This window comes from Lissotriton helveticus, chromosome 12 (genome assembly GCF_964261635.1).
Source record: "Lissotriton helveticus chromosome 12, aLisHel1.1, whole genome shotgun sequence".
Classification (NCBI taxonomy): domain Eukaryota; kingdom Metazoa; phylum Chordata; class Amphibia; order Caudata; family Salamandridae; genus Lissotriton; species Lissotriton helveticus.
The window spans coordinates 457,436,716-457,454,928 of NC_136073.1; the positions used below are offsets into that span (position 1 = coordinate 457,436,716).

General features: G+C 44.4%; 1 protein-coding gene across 1 annotated transcript in view; it reads right to left on the minus strand.

The window, feature by feature from the left end:
* The window catches only part of PHAF1 (phagophore assembly factor 1), a 299,820-nt gene that overhangs the window by 71,592 nt on the left and 210,015 nt on the right, over window positions 1-18,213 (minus strand). Inside the window, exon 9 of the mRNA XM_078670669.1 lies at window positions 13,881-14,014. Coding sequence (XP_078526795.1) covers window positions 13,881-14,014 — 134 coding nt within the window. The remainder of the gene's footprint in view (window positions 1-13,880; window positions 14,015-18,213) is intronic.

Consider the following 18,213-nt stretch of genomic DNA (forward strand, 5'->3'; position numbering starts at 1 on the left):
TGGCTCAAAGGGTGGACCCATCAGTCTTGTAAGGACAATGTTAAGATTCCACACTGGAGCAGGTGGACGTCTTGGGGGAATGATTCTTTTAATCCCCTCCATGTTCTGTAGGTATGCAGCTATTGCAGCAAGATATAAGGGAATAGAAGAGTAGGCTAAGTTGGAACGCTGCAGATCTAATACATAGCAAATTAAGTTTTGAACTGAAGCGTCCAGCGGATGAATTAGATTGTTATTGCAGTATATCACAAATCACTTCCACTTTGCTGCATAGCATGCTCTTGTGGTAGGACATCAAGCCTCTTTGGTGATGTTCATGCAGTCTGGCGGGATATTAAGGTAGCCAAACTCTAAGATTTCAGGTGCCAGATCGCAAGATTGAGATGACCGGGATCTGGATGTCTTATCTCGCCATGGCTCTGAATGAGGAGATTGGGAGTGAGATGTCGTTTTTGGTGAGGAACTACTGAGAGCTCCAACAGGGTTGTGAACCTGGGTTGCAGGGTCTATGTAGGAGCAACTAGGATTAGTGTCAGGATTAGTGTCAGGGATGCCTGACTGAGCTTCCAAACCACTAATGGAATGAGTAGGAGAGGCGGAAAAGAGTAGGCAAATATCCCTGACCAATTCATCCATAGTGCATTGCCTTTGGACAATGGGTGTGGATGCCTGGATGTAAAGATTGCAAAAAGACCAATGGGTTTGGCTCTAATCAGTAAGGCTGAGCCCTTTCAACAACAAAAACAACAAAGATGCCAATACTGATAGTTTTTTCAAACACTGAACACTCATCAACGACAGCCGGACCTATTCAATAGTTTTATTTTAGATTAATATTCTTCTCATTTCTATTATCATCTTTTTTTATATACATTTTCCATTGATCAACCATGCAGATGATCAATTTGTGACACGACCGAACTATTTTATGACCATAAGTGTCTATGACGCAATCATTATGACTTCACAAACAGGAGACTACAACAGTGTTCTTATTTAATTTTCACTATATGTTCACTGAAGTATTTTCAATGTTTGATGTTGTTTTAGAAAAATCCACATCAGATCTTCAGTTGAGAATTGAAGTTCTCGAGGCTAAAGAAATGGTAAGAATGCTCGCGGGGCGGGCCTCATTGTTGTACACTCTTTTGTATAAATAGATTCCACAAGTAAGCTATTGTTTGTTTTCTTTTGCAGTACTGTTTGGTGCTGAGGAGAACCCTATAATGAAGAGGGTTCGGAACGCGTCGACCTTGTGTTTTTGATTATCAAACAAACATTTTGGAAAAAACTGGTTGCTGTGCCTTTTTGTAAAGTCTGTTTCCCTAAAATTGGAGGGTTTTCGTACTGTGTGTTTTGCACATCAAAAATAGTAGTAAAACATTGTATGTTGTTTGGTTTGGGGACCTTGGCCCAAGAAAGTGACAAAATTTGCATGGGACCGGGGGTCTGAGGTGTAAGTTGAGTGAGTGTGGTATGTGACCAGGATTGTATGAAGTCTGTGGATGTGTGAATTCTTTGTGAGTGAGATTGGCGAGGTGAGTCCATAGTGTTTTGTCGCTTTGACATTGTTCTTTAACTTTAGTCATGTTTTTGTGATATTGTACATATTTGTTGAAATGTGATTTACATAAAAAAAGATAATAGAAATGAGAAGAAAATTATTCTAAAATAAAACTATTGAATAGGTCCGGCTGTCGTTGATGAGTGTTTGTGCGCTGTGGTATAATCTGTTTTAAAAAACTATCAGTATTGGCATCTTTGTTGTTTTTGTTGTGGATGTGAAGATTGGGCATTTTACGTTTAGGTTTGTGGCGAACAGATCTATGTCCGGAAAGCCCCACATTTGGAAGAATGGGAGGAAAACTTGACGGTGGAGTTCCCATTCGTGGATCTGTTGTCCTTGATGACTGAGCAGATCTGCAGTCTGATTGTTTACTCCTGGATGGTGTTCTGCAAGGAGATACATATTGTGCCGTGTAGCCCATCTCCAGATGGTCTGTGCTAGTTGTGACAGTTGGAGAGAGTGTCCCCCCCACCCCGTTTTTGTATGTAGTACATTGCTGTCATGTCTGAACGGATCAGGACGGCTTTGCCTACTAGATATACTTGAACCGCTTTGAGCGCTAGAAAAATCGCTAGCAGCTCTAGATCATTTATGTGAAGCTGCTTATGCTGCAGGCTCCATATGCCCTTAATTGTATGCATCTGGAGATGAGCTTCCCAAGCAGTGAGCGATGCGTCTGCTGTTAGCACTATCTGGGGAACGGGGGTCGATAAAGGGCCGCCTTTCTGAAAGTCTTTGAGTTTTTCACAACTGCAGGGAGCGATTGGTGCAGCCGTCCATCAACACTAGATCTGATAACCGACTATGAGCTTGGTTCCACTGCCGTACTAAGCACTCCTGAGGTGGACGCATCTGGAGTCTTGCGTAAGGGACTATTAGAATGCAAGACGACATCATCCCATGTAATTGCATGAACACTGAAGCTGGCAGTGAGTGTTGAGGCTGAAAGTGACAGAGTAAAGTTTGCATGTTGTCGATTTTGGCCGGATTGGGGTAGGCCAAAGCCTTTTGTGTATCTATTGTGGCTCCCAGATACACCTGTGTGTTGGATGGTTGTAGATGAGATTTGGACAGATTTACTGTGATTCCAAGATGGTGGATCAACTGCACTGTTTTGGGAGTGTAACGTAGACAGCTTTTTTACGAGCTGGCTTTTGTGAGCCAGTCGTCCAAATATGGGAAGACGTGAATGTGTGGTCTTCGAAGATGAGCTGCGACTACTACTAGGCACTTGGTGAAAACCCTGGGTGATGTAGTTACTCCGAATGGGAGCACCTTAAACTGATAGAGCTGGCCTGCTACTACGAACCTGAGGTACTTGCAGTGAGAAGGGTGTATTGGGATATGGAAATAGGCATCCTTCAAGTCTAGAGTAGACAGAAAGTCACCATGTTGTAGACGCGAGAGCACTTGCTGGAGTGTGACCATGTGAAAGTGGTCCGACTGAATGTATAGATTTAGTTCCCTGAAGTCTAGTATAGGCCTGAGAGAGCCGTCCTTCTTGGGAATTAAGAAATATACCCCTGCCTCTTGATAATTTAATGGGACTGGTTTTATAGCTCCTTGCTCTAACAAAGAGAACTTCTTGCATTAGAAGGGTAAGATGCTCTTGTGACATTGCGTTTGATCTTGGAAGAATGTTTGGGGGAGTGTCTAAGTTCCAGGCAGTAACCATATTGGATAATTTGCAAAACCCATTTGTCTGAGGTGATAGTGTTCCAGACAGGAAGAAATTATGAGAGACGTTCCCCGACAGCAGGGAATGATCGGGGGTAGCGCAAGAAAGTCACTACTTGTTATTTACAGGGGAAGTGCGTGTGGAGTTGCCTCTTCCCTTACCATTGTTTCCTCTAAAACCGCCTCTGAAACAGCTTCTTGATGAGGGCGCTTGGTTGTAGCTCCTTTAAGAGGAGGAGGGATTTTCTGTAGAAATATTTTTGGAGTCACCCCTGTAAAAGGAGTGACGAAAGGAACCCATATTTGCAGGTAACTGAAAAGCCCCCATGGACTTGCAACCTCAGTATCTTTTATCATCTTTTCCAACGAGGTGTCAACTGCTGGACCAAAGATGTTCTCTTTATCAAATGGCTGTTTGAGAAGAGAGGCCTGTACCTCAGTTTTGAAACCTGAAATTTTCAACCATGCATGTCTGTGTAGCAGTACGCTGGTGTTTACTGCACAGGCTGCTGTGTCAGCTGCGTCTAGGGCGCACCCGATGGAGGTATTGGTGATAAGTTTTCCCTCCTGGATAAGATCATTAGCCTTAGATTTATGCTCAACAGGCAGAAATTGCATGAACTTTTCTGACTCATCCTAATGCGCCCTATCATATCTGGCTAACAAAGCCTGAGCATTAGTGATGCGCAGCGATTAGCTGCTTGTGAGGCTACCCTTTTGCCAGAGGTATCGTTTAACTTGGACTCCTTATCAGGAGGAGGGGCCTCACCTGTGGTCTGTGAGTTAGCTCTCTTGCGAGCATTGGAAACCACAAGAGAGTCTAAGGGCAGCTGACCCGTCATGTAAGCAGGGTCAGTAGGTGCCGGTTTATATTTCTTCTCTACCCTAGGCGTGATGATTCTTGCTCTTACAGGATCTTTGAAAACCTCATCTGTGTGTTTAAGCATCCCCTTAAGCATTGGTAGTGTATGGGTAGTTTTTTTAGAGGAACTTAGGGTCTCACACAAGAAGTCCTCCTCTAAAGCCTCCAGCTCCACCCTGTGATAATGAGCAGCCCCGTCAAGAAGCTCAATGTACCCTATATTGTCATCAGGTGGTGATCCGTGTTTTTGGGTCAGTCATAATCCTCCCATGGGTCAACATCTTGTGGCCTTTCCTCATCCCCATCCCCACCCCTTCAACCTGTGGGTCAGGTGATAGTGGTGGTTGTAAATGAGTGGGTGTGATGAGTAATTGAGGATTAGTGGGCGAAGGAGATGAAATATATGATGGTGAAGGGTTAGTACCCACATTTTTTCTCTCTTCAGGGGAATGTGGTACTATTCCTGTTTGCCCATTTTCCTTTTTTCTGGCAATTCGGCATGGATATGACCAGTGTCTGGGTTCATAACCAGTTCTTTTTGTTTCGGATCCGAAGGTGGAACATCGGACCGAGGCTCTTTTGGAGGAGTTTGTCTTTACTCGCCGTCTTCAGCGTCAAAAGTTTCGGATCCGAACTCTTCGGTACTGAAGCTTTAGTCTTCGATACAAATGGAATGTGGACCGCGACATGCTTTGATTTCAGCTCAGAGGATTTAGCTTCGGCGCCGGCATGGGGCCGACTCGAGCCGGAGGGCTTCTCTTTGTGTTTCGGCACGGTCGCTCAAAAGTTTTTCTCAGTGCCGACCTTGACCCACAGGCAGAAGAAGAACCAGAGCCTTTTTGGTCCTGTGTTTTTGGGGCAAGGGGGCTTCTGTACTCATGGTACGATGACCCGGTGTAACTTGCTCCTCTTCTTCCATGTCGGAGTCTGCCTCGGACATGGAGATATGTTGTTCTTCCTCGGCTCCTTGAGCTTGTGTTTCTTGTCGGTCGGAACCTTCGCCGAAGATGTTCTGTACGGAGCCGCCTTGGTGTTGCATCTCGTAACGTCGAGCCAGATGGTCACGGAGCGTCTTTTTTGATCGAAACGATCGGCACGCGTCGCAGTCTTTCTCGTTGTGTTACGGGATAAACAGAGGTTGCACACTTCGTGCAGGTAGCTGGACGGAAACTTGGTGTGACACCCGGGATAGAGCTTGAATGGAGTCAATTTCATCGAGTGCTAGCGAGCCCGGCGCGGGTAGGCCCAACGGCCCTCCACAACGGTGCTGAACAGGAGCGCAGCAATTCACATCCGAACCCGATGGCGGGAAAAAACAATCTAACAATAGAGCCGATGCCCATGCGCACTATCATCAAAAGGAGAAGTCACCTACCTCGTGACTGGAAAAGACTTCTTCGAACAAAAACAAAGTGCGAACATCCGGATCCAACAATAGATGGCAGGCTATGCATAGCATGTGACCAACAGCTCACATGCTTCGAACATGTAGTTCTTCTGCATTACATGTTTAAAATATCTGCACAATATTTAACATTCCTCCATATCAGAAAGGCAATGTAAATAACACTAATTATAACAGTATAGGGTTAAAAAAATCCATAATAGTATACAAAGAACAGCCTTTGTTTAGGATCAGTAGCGCCCGATTTCACCCACTCCACTGCTCCTACAGGCATCATGCTCCCCACACACACTCACTAGTCAAATTCAAATTATGCAACACAGTATTATATTACATGTAAACAGAGATAGGGTAGGTATGAATTTACAAAAGGCCTCAATGTAAGAAACCAAGAGGTATAAGTAAGTGGCTTACGTTTCTCCACCAATCATTTAATTGACAATTGCTATGCTATTTAAAAAGTTAAAGCAGTGCTTAAGTGCTTTTATAGCATTTGAGAAAATAATATAGTTTATTATAATATGGAAAATTAATGTGTAGGCTTTATGGAACATAAATGCGTTTAAATGAGAAAATTGTTGTAGGCAATCATATTTACTCGTACTAGGCCTAAATGGTTGAAGCAAAGCCGGCTGACAAGCTGACATTGCTAAGGATTGCTTAATACAGTCATAATGTCATTTCCTGAACTTCTCATGGACATGTTTTCCATAACGTCTAATGGTTCCCTAAATGTTTTCATATAATTTCATAAATGTATCTATTTACACTATGTCCGCTGCTAACACATTATAAAGCTTGCTATTTGAAAAGATAGATATGAAAAGTCCCTCATGGGAAAGTATTTTTTAACTGGAGAATGAATCAAAGTAGACCAGATGAAACCGCTAGGTGCTAAAAAAATAATTGCGACATTAAAGGCTGCCATGTAAGGAGCATTGTGTTCCTGTGAGAAGACGAGGAGTGATCCTGTTCCCATGAGCGCATCGAAAGATGATTGGCTGGCTCATTCCTAGAACAGGGATTCTTTCTTTTATGGAACACGCTTAATGCATTTACTATGGATTTACTGATTACTTCATTTTGATTATTGACAAAATTAACGATTGATATTGATGAATTATGGTATCAGCATTATTCTTAAGATCTATTCTAGGATTGGCAGGGTTAGTTTTAGGCTTACCCTTGGGACTAAGTTGAAGCTTAAGGCGTGCATTAGGCTAAGGAAGAGCCTTAGGGCTAGGTTCAGTCTTTGTTCATTAAATTATATTTTTTGCATGACCCATTTCAGAATTAAAGCCTCGATCACTGTAATGAACAAATCACTGACCTTTGGTAGCACTATCTAACATTACATTGCTCACCTTGTGAATATTGCTCCAGGCGTCTGAACGGATCCAAAAACTCAAAGGCAGTACTCCTGCATACCTGTAGGTGGAGATGTGTAACTCTACGCCTGCGTCAGTCCACTCAGAAAGTGACAAGCAGTGCTGCATATACGCGCCACCCAAGCACACTGATGTCAGTTTTCCTTTCTTTCCACGCCTTCAGAAGTCGATCCGGAGCTTACTTTTCTCATCTTGGACAAGTAATTATTCCAAAAATGTTCCTTTACAGTGGGCAAGGGACAATATGTGAGCTCCCAAAACAAGTTCTAAACCTTGTAGGGACTATCGAAAACAAATGTTTGGGACAAATCTGCACATGGTATACCTGTTGTGCCTGGGGTCAGAGCACGACTCCAGGGTCTGTAACAACTGTGCTCATATTAACCCGAAGGCCATACGGAGCAGCAAGGTCAAACTCTCTGCTGCAAAGCATCAAAAGACACTGTGCCATTGGCCAGTCAAAGTAAAAATGGAGGTCCTGTTCCTGCTCCTGAAGTTGTTCCCGCAGCAGGTCCTTGGCGCAGTCAAAGTCACTCTCGTACTCCAGGGATGGTGCAAGGGTGTCAACGTCCCTCCAGGTCTCACTCCGTAACTCCTAAGGGGTTGATTCAGAGTTTAGTCTTGATGCAACCAGAGCTTCCAGGCAATTGGCAATACTGCAGAAAATTGAGGCCTTTAGGGAGACTATGCTGGATATACTTAGCACGCTTCCAGCAAACTCTGGTGCGCCTTTAGGCTCCAAGGATCCGCAGAGGCCTCTAGTCGTGTTCCCTCTGACAGGTTCACAGACTATGTCTTGAACCAGAGTCAGGTTCCGCACTGGCTTTGGTACAGACTTCGGTTCTGGTGCCACTCTCTGCACAGGTTCCCTTCTTATCGAAACTGGTGCAAACACAGTCGGCGCTGGAAGAGGTGCGGATACCTAAAGAAGTCTCCAACACGGAGTCATCTTCGAATCGACCTTAACCAAGGCTGCTTTCTGATGGGGCGCAGCCTATAACCAATCCCTCAAATTCGGATACCTTGCCCCTACCACATGGTAGAGCTCAGACCTTGCATCAGCTCTTTGCGTCAGATTCCCATAACACTGACTATGGCAAAGGTGATAAGTTTACTACTCAACATGAAGAGGACCATTGGTACACTGAACTTCAGGATGCCGGTGGTTTGCACACTTCCACAGACAGCAGGCTTGCCTCTCCCTGAAGTTGCTGAGGGGATGGCCTCTTTTGCGAAGGTCATGAGGTGGAATGAAGAAGTCCTTGACTTTCAGCAACCCCAGATATTCAGCACCCATATGTTGTATGCTATCCAAACCCATCTCAAGGTGTAATGATTAATGCTGTCAAACATTGGAGATAAGGTTTCCTAATTATCAAACACGTAATTTGATCTCTTTGGACCCGTGCTTGACTTGGTTCAAACGCTACGAATGGACCAAAAAGGTATCTCAAAAGGACTCTCACCACCTGTGGCATGCTTCATCATGGAGTCTGCCATCAAAGATGACAGTGCTTCTGGATTGACTACCTCGTGTGAGGGAGCTCTTGATATTTTTATCTGAGGGACTTTATTTAAAAAGATATCAAAATTAACTAGAGGGTTATCCCATAAGTTGCATTTATTCATGTGTTGCCCAGGTAAGATTCAAAACGTATAAATGTATATGTTCATGCTTGGAGATGATTATCAACATTGCTTCAAGTGGCCATGTCCACATGTTACGATTGTCATTCACCATAATACCTTCGCCAGGACCAAGAAGATTGCTTGAAAATCATGATGCAAATCGAACTGTGGTTCATTCTAGGACAGTAGAAATTAGAAACACTCACACGTATGCATACATCCAGGGATACGTACATTCCAATTTGAATAAGCCAGCTGTTTTAATCTGGACAGGAATACTTTGAGCCCCAGAAGGTACAGGGACAATCCATCCTTGTAATCAAACTTTCGTCAAAGGAAGTACCTGGTCTATTCTTAGCCCCTGAATGTCATTGTTTGGGACAGCATTAGTGGTACAAGAGCTGGTCCTGCAACTGCAACAGGAGATCTCTCTAAGCGGTAGCCTAGCTGGAGGACTGATACTCGTGCCCAAAAGCTCCAGGTACCATACTCGACTGACCCAATCCAAAGACACTAAGACAACTTGGGCCGGGTTGTTCCTGATTTTCTTCCGAACTCAGAGCAGGAGAGGCAGTGATGGAAAGGAATACAGGAGTCCCATACTCCACTCCAACCAGAATGCATTTCCGAGAGTTAGCCTTTTTGCAAACTCCAGCGCGCAACGTTTTTGATGCTGTGTGCTGCTGATGTTGGCAAAAACATCTAGCCAGGGTTCTCCCGATTGTTGGAAGATGCCTTGGTCCATCTCAGGATATAACTGCAATTCAGAATACATTAGGCACTAGTGCCTGAGTTTGTCCGCCCTGGACAAAGATCCTGCGATGTGGTTCATGCCAGGGAAATGCCCAGACACTCCTGCCAGCTCCAGAGATGAAAAACCTGTTGACAGAGGGCCCAGGATCCCACAACTCCCTGCAGTACCACATAGAAGTGGTGCGGTCCATGCGAACCTGAATCAGTCTCCCCATGATGGACAGTAGGAACGATTCAGTACCAGGTGAATGGCCTGCAACTCAAACAGGTTGATGTAGAATCTGGGCTATGTCAAAGAACAGAGTCCTCTGACCTCCATCTCTCCCAGATGACCAGCCAAGCCCAGGAAAGCCACTACCATTAGCTCTGGGTAGGGCAGGAAGAGGTGACAGCCACCGATCCAGATTCAGGCGATCAGCCGCCACTGCACTTCTTTTGCAGTCTCCTCTGAAACCTGGATGGTATCAGACAGTTTCCCTGGTGCTGGACTAATGGAGAGTTCAGGTTCCACTGACGAAGGCCGGGTGGACGTGATCCACACCAAACGGAGAATGCATCCACAGCGATCGCGTACCTAAGAATACCAGAGTGGTGCCAGCAAGAGTGAAGGAGTCAGCGGAGCGGTCAGCGGAGGATATGCCGCAGGAGTGAGGATTGCCGTGGATCGGGCTCCGGACCCGGGACCAGAGTCAGCCGTTACAGCAATATGGCGGCGGTGAGGGCGTAGGTGACGGGCCCTTTACGGGAGCGACGGTAGAGCACAGAGGATCCCCAGGGAGGCTGGATGCCGTGTCAGAGGTGAGCCTAGCAGGGATCCTGTATCTGGCGATACTGCTTGTAGCGCAGCTTGGGTCTCCGTGTGTTGTGGAAGGACCGTGGGCTCCCGCTTGTATAGCCTGCAGCATTGGAGAGTGACAGGGTGGAGGACTGACTGACCCCTACAGATAATACAGACGGCACCCCCCCCCCCCTCCAAAATAGTCCTGCTGTTACCGGGGCCTGATTTTACGAAGCCCAAGAGGGGATTACACTAGCATGCCTGACCTTAAAATGGCAGCCCTGTGATGCCGGTCTACAAGCAGTAGAGGCATGGAATGGCTGAGTGGGGGTCATGCATATGATTCTAGGATTTGCAGGCGCCCAGATGGAATGCTACTTTGGAGCAGTGCATGCAAAGTTGGAGGAGCAGTGACTGTCTGATGGCAACCTTTGCCTGACTTCAAGATGGCGTCTGGGAAGTAACACCAAGATACAGTGGAGAACCAGAGCTCCAGTTGAAGATTCACAGCAACTATAGTGTCCTTAACTTCCACACTATCTCTTGGCTAGGTGAGCACACTACCCCTCCCCCTCCAGTGAGTGTACCAACTCGACAACGTGCACAGCCTGCAGTCATTACAGGACTCTATAGCCCAAACCTTAGGTCAGGGGATGGTCGGCAACGTAAAATGACTCTGCGCATTGCAGCAATTCATTGAGGGGAATCAACCTGTGTTGGCAGGGGGAGTCCTTTGAGGTGCCCTTATGCAACCAAAAAAAGGTGATCCTTTACTAACAGCCCGGATTAGCTGATGGCGCATCTCTAATTGAGGTGTTATCCTCGCGGGCAGTAGCGGAGCTGATCTCCTTCCTGTGGGAACTTGGATCAATTCTTTAAAATCATTGGGACTGCCTGACCCCAAGATGACTGCCACAGTGTTCCCTACCACGTTGTGCTACTCCTTGAGAAAAAAACAGAGGTTGTCCAGACCTCGTATACATCCCCCATCTGGCCTACCCTTCAGGTCAATGAATCTGTGAACCTGGCTCTGACCGTGGAGATCTAGCTTTTTGGCCGATGCCCGGTGTAGCTACTTGATAGCTATAGAGGAGATGGGCTGCGGACTACCCCTTCGGCCGTCACCTACCCAGCCGGACTTTGGGCAGACCTTACTTCGTCTCTCTGTCATACTTTCCCTCATTCCCCTTTACTTCATCCACTTTCTCCTTTATGCTCCCTTTATCCCTCCTCTTTGCTCTCTAATTGTTTTCTCCTTGAGACCTAGCCGCTTGACTGAAGCCCAATGGAGCTACCTGTTAGCTATAGAGGAGATGGGCTGTGGACTTCCCCCCCTCTGCCGTCACCTACCTAGTCGGACTTTGAGCAGACTCTTCCTTCGTCTCTCCATCCATCCTATCTCCTTCCTCTCTCCCTCCTACACCCTACCCGACCTCCTTAACCTTCTAAGCTCTTGAAATGTTCTATTGTAACTGATGTAATCTTGCAATTGATGTAATTTTGTGGAACCTTATGTAAAGCGCTCTGATACCTCCGGGTCTAGCCAGCACTATATAAAACTCAAATAAATAAAAGTACCCATATGCCACCTGGCACAGTCAACGAACCCGATGCAGGAGGCCAATAGACAAAGAAGCCTCAGAGCAAGTCTTATCGAGGCCCTGGACTGAGGTTGAAACATCAAAAACCTAGCCCAAATATCTTAGACATGTGTCAGAGGGAAGGCCCGAAACGGCAAGATATCCAGAATAGCACTCATCTGGAGGTGGTTTATGACTGACTGTGCCGAGCCTGCCTTCAACAGCCAGTCACTGAGGCCAGTAAAAACTGGAATCCCAAACCGCTGAAGGTGTGCTGTGACCACACCATCACTTTTGTGAACACCCGAGGGGCACAGGTGAGACTGAAGGAGAGCACAGAAAAAAGAAAATGCTTCTGGTAAACCCTGAACCCAAATTAATGCCTGTGGAACTGCAGAACGGCTACAAAAAAGCAGGTGTCCTCCATTTCAAAAGCCACCATCCAGTCACTTGGACCCAGGACAGACAGAAATTGGGACAACTTGACCATCTTGAATTACTTCATCTACAAGTGTTCAGAGGAAGGAGATAAAAAATAGAGTGAAGACCTCTGTCATTCTTCGGCACGAGGAAATAACTCAAGCGACAGCCTGTCCATATTTCTGCGGCCAGAATCATCTCTCTGGCTCTATTAGTCGAAAGGGCCTGCAACTCTTGAAGCCAGATGGATGTCATTGAGACTTTTCAGGCTGAGAGTGGCAGGACTGGGGTGAATCCCACTTAACATTCTTGTGCTTCCGATTTCACTTTAAGTACCAGAAGACTTCGACCTCGACAAAGACCTGCTGCAGAAAATGCCTTAAAAGCGAAAACAGGTCTGTCGCACAACTTCGAATAGGAGCAGAACATCAGTTTAATTTTGGAGACATACAGCTTCCCTTTGCGTTCCCAGAACACCTTTGGGTTAATAAGCACGCACTCCTCGCAAGACTTGGAGATGTGCACCGAACACAAGAGGCAGACATCAAGGGGATCTGTCTCAGACATCTGTTTGTGACATTTACTACAAGGCTTAAACCTTCTATTTGTAGGAAGGGACAGAAATCCCTTGCACATTGGAAAACGGATTTTGTAGAACAATCTTGTTAACTGATGAGAAGAAAGCTAGGAGCTAGCTCTGGAACTGTGTAAAACGATGCAGAAAGGAAGGAACTGGCTTCAACTCACAGAGGTGGCACTTATTTGCAGCTCCATTTGTCACTTACGGGATGGAATGAAGGAGGCACAGGACAGAATGAAGTAGGCATGGAGCAACATAATGCAACCTATTAGTGTGCGAGAGCAATGCTGCTTAAATCTTCTGGCTTTAGTCTGGCATCTGGGAATATTCAAATTTGTTGCAGTTAGAAGTATCCATCAGAATTAATTTAAGGATCCTTTAAGGCTCTGGCACAGATTCACAGCACACCATCCTGTTAGCTCTAACTCTTGAGGAAAATTTATCATAATGCTCCAATTGTGGAACTTGTTTTCTGAGTATATTCAGTACTCAAACCCTGCGAATACATTCCTTGCCCACATTGACATCATACCTTGATCTGGGCATTTGTTTTCTTTAGTATCAATGGGGGAGGGGAAAATACGGCTCATTAACACTTTATGAGTGGTAAACAATAGTATCGATGTCATGCCTGTTGGTGAAGTTAGGATGCTTTAATAGGTATAGGAGTGTGGGTGAAAGCAAGCGTATATGACTGTAGAAAGGCACCTGTGAATGGGATCAGACGATGTTAAACTAAGTAGAGAATTTTAAATCTGAAGTGGGAGAGTATTCAATAACATCTGATCCTGTAAAAGATCAACTGTCAGTAAATAGATGCTTTAGCATTTGGCAACTGTGGTACACCAAATGTATGCCGTTACTATTGGGACTCCACTATTCTCCTAGTCATTTCCATATCAACATTATCTTAACATTGTCTTCCAAAAGGAGATAAAGCCAGGTAAGGCTAATAGATAAAATAGATCATTCTGAAAACTGATTTTGGAGTATACAAACTATGAAACAGTAACACAATATAATGTTATTTTATTATTAAACCTGTCTAAGCCATGAAAATAGTGATATCACGCAAATCTGATCACAACACAGCATATTTCCAATTGATAACCAGACCGGAAAGTAACATTTTCGACAGTTCATTACTATGTCAAATACGCAGTTAGAGCCTATGACGTGCCTTCTCACTGGCTAAATGCTTTCTATGACTCACTGTGTTGCTGCATTTAGCATTACCTTACCTTGTCTTCAGACTTGTAGAAAACCTTGTGAGGAGACCCTAGTGTGCTTAAAACATCTTGGCAGGAATCCCCAAAATAGACACAGCGCTCCGATACCCGCATCTTAGCATCAGCCATTACCCCTGGCCCACTGCCTAAAGTAGGGAGAAGAGAGCAAGCTAATTGTTTATCTACACACTTACATTCTTTTCACCAATTATCCAATAAATATTTACTGCCTAGAACCATTTATATGCTTAAGGCTTACCCTATAAATAGGTCTCTAACATTTGTGCTGTTTTGCTTTGAAGGTCTTTGGAGTTCATAATCTTGTTCCTGTACATCTTGCACTAAATGTAATTTCTCCAGAATTTTGTATTTCAGAATAATTGTAAACAAGTCAAATGTTACTTATTTATGAGACAATCCTATACTCATCAAACATTTATACATAATTTTGTAAGGTTTATAAAGTGATACATATGTTGCATCATGCTTATCAGATCTCTATATGACATATATGTGGTCAATTAGTAGACACACACACAACATCCATGGGAATTGCACAGCAGCAAAACAGAAAGCCTCTTGAGGCGGATGTGGATGCACCTTGAGAAGATGTGCCTGATGGGCTTAGCTAAGTGTCACAATGAGTTAGAACAGCTAAGCATGTTGGACGGCAAAATGAAAGTGTTGTGTGATAACAGTAGATCCTGTATGGTGTGAACAGAATCGCAAGAGCGTCTCTCTTAAGAAGATGACTTAGGTAAACAACAGGACTGAAAAAGCAGGGTTTAAAAAGTATACTGAGTATGGTCTGTGCTACAAAATAGTAAGCTGCTGACCTTGAGTAATGCTTTTTTTGGTGGAAGTCACCACAGATTTTTTTATTTATCAAATATGTACTTTCCATGTTGGTGCAACACACTCAAAGGGAATCTTGCCTTTTTCTGGAGAAAAAAAATTAATTTGAGAATACATACGTGGAGCACTGCCATCTTTAAAATGGCTAGAACGTCTGAATTACTTTCTGTGGCAGGGTGTAATCCAGGGAGCTACATTCAGGTACTGCTGAACTATCAGTAGCTCCAGAAATAAACAACACCTTTATGGCCCCTTTGATCAGCAGGGCACGAAGTTCAGCCTCCAAAACAGAGGTTTGTGGCAGACAACGCCAGAAAGAAACAGGGCAGTCAAGAGGGATGAACAGTAAAGTTAGAATATGTCCCTTGCAGGTTGGCTGGAAGTCCCAGTGATCTATCCTTACCATTTCCCAATTGATGAAAAAGTAAGAGACTCTCCCCTCACTGGAAGCTGGTGGCTTAAGGGTGCAGGCGGCAGTCAGAAGTTTTAAGACAGCAGAGCCAGCAGAAGAGGGCAAGGACTGGACCTGCTGCTGTAATCGGAGGGTGATGTTATCAAACAGGGAAGACCGAAAAGGATATTTAAATAGGGGGCTATTTTGTGACAGAAGTACAAGAAATTTCTCTAATCGTTATTAATAATTATCCCACGGATAATTTGAACAGGCGGGGACTTTTCTGAAAGCTAGTATGTAGGATAATGTATTTAGTTTTACTGATAGCAAGTTCAAAATACCTGTGCAGGACCCAGTACACAACTGCCTCAATATTTCTGTTGTTTAAAACTCCTATCTTTCCACAAGCAGTGATTTCTCACTTGTTGAGGGTCTAGTACCACTCGATACCATTAAATCCACCCGGTCTACTTGGGTTTCTTTCATTATATGTGAAATAGCCCATTTTTAATTTTATCTGGCCCTCTAGTGGAAGCCAGTACAAATTCCTATGATTTGGGGGAGATGTAGCTGCATTTCTGCTCTCTTATCGTCTGCATGGCTGAGTTAAGTATTGCTTTTAATGTCAATACTACAGATAAATGCAGACCCGACATTTTGACGTGCGGTGTTATGGATGCAATTCTCACATGAGCAGCTGTCTTTAAATATACTTTATAGAGGGGGTGCTCTATTTGGTTTAGATAACTCGTATTAAACTTGGCAGCTTGAGCTTCTTCGCTCGTTATTAATGCTATTCAATATTCAAAATCTATGTAAAAACCGAGCACGTTCACTGTTGTAGCCAAGGAGGGTTTGAATCCTTTCAATTTCAGTTTGAATATTAGCTCAAAATTTGATTTGCAGAGGAATGATGTCTTGCGTTGACAATATTTTGGCGTCATTTGGATCCAACACTTCTCTAGAAGGAAGTTACATTTGTTGGGGCATTTGGATCAGCTACGACGATGGTACTGTTGTGCCTGTAACACCCTGGAACCTCCTGTACTGTGGATGAGGCTGCGCCCTGCAAGCAAGTCTTATCTCTACTTCTCTACAAGTGTTCCATGGATGAATCAGCTTTCTTGTTGGATAGCAGCCCGCAATCGCAGGGCATACCAATGAACATAGCTTGGGCAACTCCAGAAAAGCCTGTGGAAAGCACCGAAGTTTGACGCCACAGGGTCAGGGCTTTTCTCTGTGGGCATTACAAGATACTGACACTTCAATGCATTTCACTACCAAGCAGGGCTTTACCACGCACTGCAGTGGTAGGTATGTAACCACCCAAACCCTCTTTTTAATAATGTTTCTCTTTTTTCCTTTTTGTCTTTTGTGTGTGTGTGTGACTAAAACCCTCCAATGAATACTAAAAACCGCTCACCTCTACCCTCCCCTGAACCCTAAAACTCCCTTACATTCCTTTAGCTCTACCCAATTCTAAACCCTAAAAAACCCTTACCTACCTTTACCTGTACCACTCCTGAACCATAGAAACCTCTTATTTACCTTTTATATCCTCCCCGAAACAACAAAACACAAAAAAGGAAGAAAAAAAACAAACAAAAAAGACATGCCTTGCCATTTGTATCCTCCCTTGAACCCTAAAATCCCCTTATCATTTATCTCTACATGCCCCTCAACTCTAACACTCTTATTTCCCTTTACCTCTACAGTCCCCTGAATCCTATAAGCCCCTTACCCCCGTTTACCTCTACCACCCCCTGAACCCTCAAATCCCTTACCTCCCTTTGTGTCTACCTGCCCCAAAACCCTACAAACTTGTATATCCATTACCAATTTCCACTCCTAAACCCTACAGTAAACTTACCTACCATTAACTGTACCCCCCCTGATCCCATAAAACTATTTACTTAACATTCATACCCTCCACTGAACCTTAAAACACTTTCCTCTCTTTACCACTAACCACCCCATAACCTTTAAAGCTATTACCTACCTTCATCTCTCACCTCCCTTTACCCACCGCGATGAACCCTTACCCATCCCTTAACCCTTAAATCCCCCTTTTATTTTAAATGACATAATTATGACATTTAAAAAGATACTTACCTACATGCTGAAATACCACCGAGTAATGAATCAAAAAGTGGATGTGTGGTACTTGCCTATGTGGTAATGTCCTGAGGGGTAAAGACTGCATACTCACAGGATGACAGCTGTGTCCATGGACGGAGCTACTGTGTCTGCAGAGTCTGAACAGCAATTCAGGATTTGTTTGGAAGTGAACAGACCAATGGTGACCATTTCAAAGGAGTATTCATGTGGTCTGGAAGAGAAGTGACCATTGGCTTTGATAGTTCCCAAAAGGAAAGAGCACATTGGTTTAGTCTGTGCAAGGCAGTTACCAAATGGAGGGCTAGGCTGTTAGAAGCAAAGAATTGTAGTTCCAAAGAGTCCAGACTTCAGAGTCTCGGTCTGGTGAGGCTGTGGGAAAGACATTTGGTTTCAATTTTGCAGAGCAGGTTTGCAGAACTAGACTTTCAGCTGAAGGGTCTGACAACAAGAATTTCAGGTCACACAGGGGAGGCCTATGTTGTTTATCTTCCAGTCATCTGTAGACCCAGAAAGGGTTTTCTCCAAAAGCAGGCAGGGCAGATTTGAATGCCTCAATGAAAAGTAGCAAAGGCTCCACAATTGTAGAGGTCTGCAAAATTGCATCCAAAATGCTAGTTTTGCCTCCTCAGAGGGAAGATTGAACACCAATGTTTCTGCCACATTTCGTGCGAATGTAGTGAACAAAGAGACCTGCTCCAAAAGAAGTGTGCAGAGGTTTAGTGGGGTATGGGATATTGCCTTCTATACAGTTCCAAACCATTTGAACTTTTAAGTCTAGGTGTAGGTCATTGTCAATAAAGGGGAGGAGGTTATCAGTCACTGTCATATTCTAGGCAGCCATAATCATTTATAAAGCAAAAAAAGTCAGGCTCAAAACGCAGTTGCATGAGGACAGATGTCTGGCCCTGGAAAGAGCATCATCATCAAAACAGGCCTTAACATTTTCTGTGATCGCTTGGATGACAAACTGACCAAAAG